Consider the following 9,336-nt stretch of genomic DNA (forward strand, 5'->3'; position numbering starts at 1 on the left):
AAACAACTTCAAGAGTATAACCGGATTGTCTGTAACACGAAGGACAAATGCTTGAGCTGATGGATACCCCATTTACCTTGATGTGATTATTATGCATGCCTATATCAAAACGTCCCTTGTGGCCCATAAACATACGCCTATGTATCCACAAGAATTTAAAAAAAAAAAAAAGGTCTCTAGTAGCAGGCCTGGCCGAGTTTGGGCTGATAGAGAAAATGGGGCAATTAAACCATGAGGCCTCAATTTGGGAACTAAACGATTAGGCTTCTTGATTTGGGATAGACCTGGATGAAAAGAAGTGAACGTTGTGTTTTAAGGCCGAGAACGGATGGTCAGTCCTGGGCAGCTTCAGCAAATCCCGCATTTAGGAATAAATTTCTTAACTACCGAACGGCCAGCCAAATTGGCCAGACCAGACTTCTGCCTCCAGGGGTCTTCAGCGCCCACCGCCCGACCCCAGCCCTCGGCAGGCAGTGAGGGGCGCGGGCCTCCAGCCAGAGCCAAAAGAAACAAGCAAGGGGGCGCAGTGGGTCGGGTCCGCGGAAGCCCCGCCCGCCCTGCCCCGCCCCGCCCATCCCCGAGCTCGCCCGGCCCCGCCCCCTACCCCGCCCCGTCACAAGGCCCCGCTGCGTCTTCCCAGCCGCAGGCGCAGGCCCAGCCGAGCGGCCGCCGAGCGGGTGCGGGTGCGGGCGCACCGGCCATCACCGCGCGGCCGCGCAGCGGACACCGTGCTCACCGGCCTGCGGCGCCCCGCCACCGGTGAGTCCCCGGCCAGAGCCCAGGAGCGCGTCCGACCCGCTGCGCCGTGCGGCCGGCCGCCCCCGCCCCCGCCCCCACGCGGGTCCTGCGCATCCGAGCGTGGCCGCCTCGGGTCGGTCAGTTGGTCCCGCCGGGGCACGCGGCTGCTCCCGGCCAGAGGTGGCGGCGGTGGTGGGGGCGGGGAGCCGCGGCGGCCTGGAGCAGGAGGGAGGGGGCGGCGCGCTGCGGCGACTGCTGGACCCATGACCCTGTGCGCCCCCGGCCCGCGGAGGGCCCATCCCCCCTCGGTGCCAGTGCCACGGCCGCAGCCCCTACCCGCCTCGCCCCACGCCCGCTTTGTTCCCCGCACGCTCCGTGGTCGCTTCCATCCCCCACACACCCCCGCACCCCGCTGTTCCCGGCGTATCCCACTGGCAGGCACCGGCAGCCGATCGAGGCCTGATCCCCCCACGCGGAGCCCGGGGCCGTTGGGCCCTGTTGTTGGGTTCGGGGGGGTGGGGGGGCTCGGGCCCTTGTTGGTCACAGATGGCCCGGGGATTTCCTGGGATAGAAATAGCCGCCGGCTCCGGCCCCTTAAAGCTGCTTAAGGGGCGGGATGCGGAGGGGAGGGTCCGGGCACACCCCACACGTCCCCGACCAGACCCCAGCCCCCACGCGCTGAGCTCCCACCCGGGAGACGCCGGCAGCGGTGCAGGCCTCCGGTTGCTTGTGATAAACAACCAAGCCCCAAATCCCGAGGCTGGCGGTTGTCCCCTCGCCCGGCCCCTCCCCCACCCTAAAGGCGGCCTAGAGCCCTGGGAAGGCCCCACAGCGCCGGTCCGGTCAGGTTCCCACGCGCTTCTCCAGGCCCAGGCTCTGGGGCTCCGCACAGCCCGTGGCAAAGGTCACGGTCTTCCCTTTCTTCCCCCTGGGTTCCCAGAAGCAGGTGGAGTTGCGCAGGGCTGGGTCCCGACACTGTCGCGCAAGCCAACTGTTCCGCTGTTTCTTGTTTGCCTGCTCTAGGGGCGGACCGCCGAACCCGAGGCCATGTCCCATGAAAAGAGTTTTTTGGTGTCTGGGGACAACTATCCTCCCCCCAACCCTGGATATCCGGGGGGGCCCCAGCCACCCATGCCCCCCTATGCTCAGCCTCCCTACCCTGGGGCTCCTTACCCGCAGCCCCCTTTCCAGCCCTCACCCTACGGTCAGCCAGGGTACCCCCATGGCCCCAGCCCCTATCCCCAAGGGGGCTACCCACAGGGCCCCTACCCCCAAGGGGCCTACCCACAGGGCCCCTACCCCCAAGAGGGCTACCCACAGGGCCCCTACCCCCAAGGGGGCTACCCCCAGGGGCCATATCCCCAGAGCCCCTTTCCCCCCAACCCCTATGGACAGCCACAGGCCTTCCCAGGACAAGACCCTGACTGTGAGTCTCAGGAAGGGAGGGGTGGGGTGGCGGGAAGGGCAGGGGGAGGTGCTCATGAGTGGCGCTGACCCAGCCTGTCTGCTCCTCAGCACCCCAGCATGGAAACTACCAGGAGGAGGGTCCCCCATCCTACTATGACAACCAGGACTTCCCTGCCACCAACTGGGATGACAAGAGCATCCGACAGGCCTTCATCCGCAAGGTGGGTGGGGGCATCTCGGAGGAGGTGGGGGGTGTGGCGCCCAGCGGATGACTCTGAGTGGCACCTTTCCCAGGTGTTCCTGGTGCTGACCCTGCAGCTGTCGGTGACCCTGTCCACGGTGGCTGTGTTCACTTTTGTTGGGGAGGTGAAGGGCTTTGTCCGGGACAACGTCTGGACCTACTATGTCTCCTATGCTGTCTTCTTCATCTCCCTCATCGTCCTCAGCTGTTGTGGGGACTTCCGGCGAAAGCACCCCTGGAACCTTGTTGCACTGGTAACCCCCAAACCTGAGCCTCTGGGCCCGGGTCTGGCCATGCAGTCCCACACGCCCACTCTTCCGGGCCTGGTCACCCTGGTTCTCCTTGTGCTCATGAGGCAGGGGCGGGCGGGGGTGGCACACACCCAAGGCCAGCGTGTGTCTCCCACCCACAGTCGGTCCTGACCGCCAGCCTGTCGTACATGGTGGGGATGATCGCCAGCTTCTACAACACCGAGGCAGTCATCATGGCCGTGGGCATCACCACAGCCGTCTGCTTCACGGTCGTCATCTTCTCCATGCAGGTGAGAGGCCTCCCATGGCTGGGCTGTGGCCGCAGGGGCCGAGCGGCTTTCCCAGGCCCAGCCCCATGGCCCGTTCCTCCCCCGCCTGCAGACCCGCTACGACTTCACCTCGTGCATGGGTGTGCTCCTGGTGAGCATGGTGGTGCTCTTCATCTTCGCCATCCTCTGCATCTTCATCCGGAACCGCATCCTGGAGATTGTGTACGCCTCGCTGGGCGCTCTGCTCTTCACCTGCGTGAGTGAGGGGCGGCCTTGGCCAGGGGCGGGACGCTGGGCGGGCAGGCTTGTCCGTGAACACCACTGTGCTGTCACCTCCAGTTCCTGGCAGTGGACACCCAGCTGCTGTTGGGGAACAAGCAGCTGTCCCTGAGCCCGGAAGAGTACGTGTTTGCCGCGCTGAACCTGTACACAGACATCATCAACATCTTCCTGTACATCCTCACCATCATTGGCCGCGCCAAGGAGTAGCCCAGCTCCAGCTCTCTGTGCCCGCTCAGGTGGCATGGCTGGCCTGGACCCTGCCCCTGGCACGGCAGTGCCAGCTGTCCTTCCCCTCTCTCTTGTCCCCAGGCACAGCCTGGGGCAGAGGACGCCCCTCTCCAACCCTCCCATATGTACACTGCAGATACTTCCGTTTGGACCCGCTGTGGCCACAGCATGGCGCCTTTAGTCCTCCCGCCCCGCCGAGGGGCAACAAGGCCACGTTTCTGTGCCACCTCCTGTCTACTCATTGTTGCATGAGCCCTGTCTGCCAGCCCACCCCAGGGACTGGGGGCAGCACCAGGTCCCGGGGAGAGGGATTGAGCCAAGAGGTGAGGGTGCACGTCTTCCCTCCTGTCCCAGCTCCCCAGCCTGGCGTAGAGCACCCCTCCCCCCCACCCTGGAGTGCTGCCCTCTGGGGACATGCGGAGTGGGGTCTTAACCCTGTGCTGAGCCCTGAGGGCAGAGAGGACGGCATGTTTCAGGGGAGGGGGAAGCCTTCCTCTCAATCTGCTGTCAGTGAAGTTCCAATAAATGGGATTTGCTCTCTGCCTTCCCCTGGTCACTCTTCTCCTTGCCACTTTCAACATGAAGTCGGGAGGGGCTCCAGGCCTTCCCTACTGATGGGGACACAGGACCAGAAATGAAAATGGAGGTTAACACAGTGCCAAGCCTCTGCCCACACGCAGCTACATAAGGTGTGTGTTGAGTTCCCAACTGATGGACAGAGACCCTGGGGTGCTCAGAGTGAGCTAAGCCTGTGCTGGGGTACCCCGATGGTAAGTGGCCTGGCTGTGTCTACCAGGTGCTCCCTGGAGATGGCACGGTGTAGCCCTCTCACTCTTCTGTTGCCTGGGCCAGCGGCGCAGGTCACTGGCCTGCCCCAGGGCAGCCTGCCATGCTCCTCGGGTGCTCCCTGGGCCTCCCCAGCTCTGTGCAGTCCATCTGTGTGGGCACCCTTATATTCTGCCCAGGCCTGCCTCACACAGAGGTCCCTGCCTCTCTCCAGCATCCCCACGAGAAACGCAGGCTGGAGGTCCCGTCCAAGAGCTGGACAGAGACTGAGGGCTCAGCCATTTGGGCCCGTTGGCTTGCCCAGGCCCGGTCTTTTGGAGCCCTCAGCCCCAGCCTGTACTGCGTTTCCTGCCCTGTGATGCCTGCTACTCCTGCAGGGGATCCCTCCACTGCCTGGGACCTGGCTGCGTGTGAGCCGTGCTGAGCTCTCACGCCCCGCGGCTCCAGGCCAAGAGGCAACTTTGGACTTGGACATTCCCACTGCAGCCTCGAGGCTCTCCATGCAGCACGGCCTGAGGATCTCTCAAGGCCCCTCTCCACCACCCAGTCAGTCCCCTTAGCACCTCCATGTACGAAGCCAGCGCCACCCTGATATCCGTGGCCACCACAGCTGTGGGCTGCCCAGGGCCTAGCTCATCCTTCCTGAAACCTCCTCCTGCATTATCTCCAAGCCAGAGCAGGGCTGCCCCGCTTCCCTCGCCCTCCCAACTTCCCCGGCCTCACCTGGCCGCCTTGCCTGCCCCACCCTCCACCAGGACCCTAGCGGTGTGTTTCTGGAACATCTATCGCGTCCATTGCACTACCCGCCTCCTAAAACCCTCAGTGGTGCCCTCAGGATGAAGTCCACGCTCCTTAGCCTGGTACACGGCCGCTGCCATCTGTCCACTGGTGGCTCCAGCTGCCCTCCTGCTGTCCCGTTGCCTCTCAGCCCGGGGCCCTGACCCTGCACAACCTGAGTCATGAGTGTGCTCCCTGCTGCAGCCCCCTACAGCGTGGGGACACACGCTGCCTTCCCAGCCACGAGGGCACTTCCTGGAGTCCACATTGCCCTCTGCAGCGGCTAATCACATGCTGAACAGCAAGTGGGCCACACGGCTCCCCCTTCCCCCACTTCCCCTTCCAGCTGTTTCCTGAGCAGGTTCAGTTCCTCCTCTAGGTGCCCGCCTGTGCTCCAGCATGCTGAGGAGGAGAAAGAACCCGCCTAGCTCTATATCCCAGACCCCTCAAGATTTTATACGAAAGAGTAGAATAAAGTGTTTATGTGGCTAACAAGAACGTCAGTGCAGGGGCAGGGGGTGGTCTCAGGAATAACTGCCAAGTGAAATGTGCCAGGACAGTGTTTTCTTGAGGAGTTCGAGACAAACACAAACTCCGGGTTGAGAAGGAGAGGCTTTAGTGAGGGTCCCTGGGGAATGGGGCAGGGCCAGGGGGCCGGAGGATCTATAGCAAAGATCGCCACCACCAGAGAGAAGGCCAGGGCTGAACACAGGAGGGCTTGGGCCTATCCTGCAGGTGTAGGGCACTCAGGCAGGGGCCACAGCTGGGTTTGTGTTTAGGAAGATGAGTCTGGCAAGAGACTGTACAGGGGAAGCCATGGGGGCTGTGAACAGGTGACTGTACAGGGGAAGCCATGGGGGCTGTGAACAGGTGAAGTGGGCCACAAAGAAGCTGCTGAGACATGCCAGAGAGGAGCTGGGAGCACAGATGCCTCCAGAAGCATCGGGAGGCACCAATTAAGCCAGGCTGGGCGCAGCCGAAGGCCATTGGGATGTGTCTGGCAACTGAGAGGTCTGCTATCTGCTGTGTCCCAGCCATGGAGTGAAATGAGGAGTCCAAGTACCTGGTGATGTGTCCGGGCGGATGAATCGGCAGGGGGTGCTCACATGGAGTCATGAGGCTGAACGCACCTGTAGTAACTGTGAGGCCACCACATTGATTCTTCAGGTAGAAAGAAGACCAGTCGCTGACACCTGGGAGCTGATCTGGTCCTATCTTCTAGGCCTCAGTGTTGCTAGGAGCGGCCTGGCGTTCACAGATAGAGGCCTCGGTGTTGCTAGGAGCGGCCTGGCACTCACAGATAGAGCCCTCAGTGTCTCCTGGTTAAAATTTCATAGAACAGCAACAGCAGACTACTCTGTCACCATGATGAATCAATACAAAAGCAGGACCCCTCTGTCATCACGTCTGAACACAGACAAAACATGGGCACTGTCCAAGCTGTAAAAAGGGCAAGCAGTGCCCTGTCCGGGACAGTCTGAGTGGCTGCTGCCTCTTCACGGCTGACAGCTCTGGCCTGGTTCTAGCCTGTCCTCCTTCCAAATACGATGCATTGAGACTCCCAGTTGCAGAATGATGCCTGCTTCCTGACAGCACCAATCCAGAGCAAACTCCCGCTTCCCTAAACCCTCCCCCAGATTACTCAAGCCGAATCCTGTAAGAAGTCCTTTCCGGCCGGGCGCGGTGACTCAAACCTGTAATCCCAGCACTTTGGGAGGCCGAGATGGGTGGATCACGAGGTCAGGAGATTGAGACCATCCTGGCTAACACGGTGAAACCCCGTCTCTACTAAAAAATACAAAAAACTAGCCGGGCGAGCTGGCAGGCGCCTGTAGTCCCAGCTACTCGGGAGGCTGAGGCAGGAGAATGGCGTAGACCCGGGAGGCGGAGCTTGCAGTGAGCTGAGAAGATCCGGCCACAGCACTCCAGCCTGGGCGACAGAGCGAGACTCCGTCTCAAAAAAAAAAAAAAAAAGAAGAAGTCTTTTCCAGCACCCTCTTAACACGACGCCCCAGGGTGTGGACGCTCCCCCACGATGAGCAGCCACAGGCTTGTTCAAGCATGGGCCTGTCCCGGGGGGTTCACAAGGAGCGCTGACACAGGTCACTGACTATATGAAAGTCAAAAAGAGACCTAAATAAAAGAATTTATTTTTCAATCAAAAAACAGTTATGTACATAAGCAAATATTAAACCCACACTTGATTTCAAGATTAAACAACACAGACATCTATGGAACAAAATGTTCAAGTCTCCACTCCACCCCATTCCCCACCCTGCAAAGCAACGCCGTCAGTCAACGGTGCCAGCTGAAACCCTGACAGACAGTTGGAGCCAGCTCTGGACCCCAGCTCAGGGGAAAACGGCACGGGAACCCCATTCCACTGCCTCTGGCTAACCGGGGCCACTGTTCGGCACCTCTGGATTGGAAGCACCTTCAGAACAGGGACTGTGCTCTGTGAGTTTTAACATCCAGCCTAGCACCTAGTCCGGGGCCTGGCACACCACAGGCGTTGAACATGAAAGGAAGGAATGACCTTTTCACAGCACGAATGCTCACTGCCCTCACCAGGCACAGAGGACGCCGTTCTCTGCTGGACCTTGGCGCAGCGTCAGCATCTGAGGAGTGCAGAGAGCAGCATTAAAGCCCAGGGAATGCAGGAGGCACATTTGGGGAAGCAGGTAGAAAAAGGGGAGGACGCATGGGAGAGTCGCAGGGGCTGAGGAGGCCAGTCGAGACTGTAAGTAAAAAGCTCAAAAGTCTGAACTGTATTTTGTAGGCAGTGATCATCCTTGAAATGGTTTAAGTAGACGCAGGAAGATCAGTGAGGACTATGGTGATGGTGCAGGCAGGGAGACCCGGACTTAGGGGCAGTGGGAGCGGGGAGGGGAGGGACTCCTGGGGGACTTGGTCCCAGCCCTGTAGGCTCTCAAGGTGGCCCCTCCTCCGCCAGGGCCCAGATGCTGCTTACCAGGAAGCAGGATGGCTTGGCTCATGCTGGCACCAAGACACTCTACAAATGTCTCCCAAATGTCTGCTTTGTCTAAGGCTCGTAGGACACACTGGAGACTTTTCAGAATGCCCAAAATGCAAATACCACCCCCAACTTCTCAACTCCCATCTCTTCACTGGTGGAGAGTGCCTCTTCTCTCTGCGGGCCCTCCGCCCTCTGGACCCGCTTCACTCTGTCATCCACATCTCCGGCCCTGTCACTGCAATTTCCAAACCCGAGGCTCTCGTGCAACTCCTGCCTCCCACTCTGGCCAGCTTTTCACTGGTATCCACAGCTTCCTGGGAGGACTCGAGTACCAAGCTCAAAATCTTCCTCTCTACCCCAACTGCTATCATGACCCTTGGCCATTGCTGGCTCTATCTTCTGATCACCTCTCAACTTTATGCCCTTCTCTGAAGGCAAGGCCATGATCACCTCTATAGCAGCCCTTAATCTGTCCTCAGCACCACAAAGGGATCTTTTTCATGAACAATCAAATTATGCCATTGCCCTGTTTAAACTCCTTCACTTCTCTGAAGTTCTCTTCGGAGAACTTCCAGCCAAGATGGTGGACTGAACTGAGTCCCAAGAGTTGGGACCTGAGATCCCAACTCCCACTCTTTTTTTTCCCAGCAGTAACTGAAGCAACCAACTCCCACTCTTTTTTTTTTTTTTTTGCATGAATGTTTTTTTTTTTTTTTAAATTATTATACTTTAAGTTCTAGGGTACATGTGCATAACGTGCAGGTTTGTTACATATGTATACTTGTGCCATGTTGCTGTGCTGCACCCATCAACTCATCAGCACCCATCAACTCGTCATTTACATCAGGTATAACTCCCAATGCCATCCCTCCCCCGTCCCCTCTCCCCGTGATAGGCCCCGGTGTGTGATGTTCCCCTTCCCGAGTCCAAGTGATCTCATTGTTCAGTTTCCACCTATGAGTGAGAACATGCGGTGTTTGGTTTTCTGTTCTTGTGATAGTTTGCTAAGAATGATGGTTTCCAGCTGCATCCATGTCCCTACAAAGGACACAAACTCATCCTTTTTAATGGCTGCATAGTATTCCATGGTGTATATGTGCCACATTTTCTTAATCCAGTCTGTCACTGATGGACATTTGGGTTGATTCCAAGTCTTTGCTATTGTGAATAGTGCCGCAATAAACATACATGTGCGTGTGTCTTTCCAACTCCCACTCTTAACACAGAAAATTTGCTACACAAAATTCTTTTTTTTTTTTTTCGTTTTTTTTGAGACAGGGTCTTACTCTGTCACCCAGACTGGGACACAGATCATGGGCCACTGCACCTCAACCTCCCAGACTCAAGCAATCTTCCTACCTCAGTCCCCCAAGGAGCTGG

General features: G+C 58.9%; 1 protein-coding gene across 1 annotated transcript; it reads left to right on the forward strand.

Moving 5' to 3' along the window:
• Positions 1–621: 621 nt before the first annotated feature.
• GRINA (glutamate ionotropic receptor NMDA type subunit associated protein 1) lies at positions 622–3,960 on the forward strand. The gene is made up of 7 exons (XM_031669861.1): positions 622–759; positions 1,762–2,164; positions 2,254–2,366; positions 2,440–2,640; positions 2,799–2,927; positions 3,019–3,162; positions 3,246–3,960. The coding sequence occupies exons 2-7, from the start codon at positions 1,786–1,788 to the stop codon at positions 3,393–3,395; spliced, it is 1,116 nt and encodes a 371-aa protein (XP_031525721.1). The 5' UTR covers positions 622–759; positions 1,762–1,785; the 3' UTR covers positions 3,396–3,960.
• Positions 3,961–9,336: the final 5,376 nt, after the last annotated feature.

This window comes from Papio anubis, chromosome 8, assembly GCF_008728515.1.
Source record: "Papio anubis isolate 15944 chromosome 8, Panubis1.0, whole genome shotgun sequence".
NCBI lineage: Eukaryota > Metazoa > Chordata > Mammalia > Primates > Cercopithecidae > Papio > Papio anubis.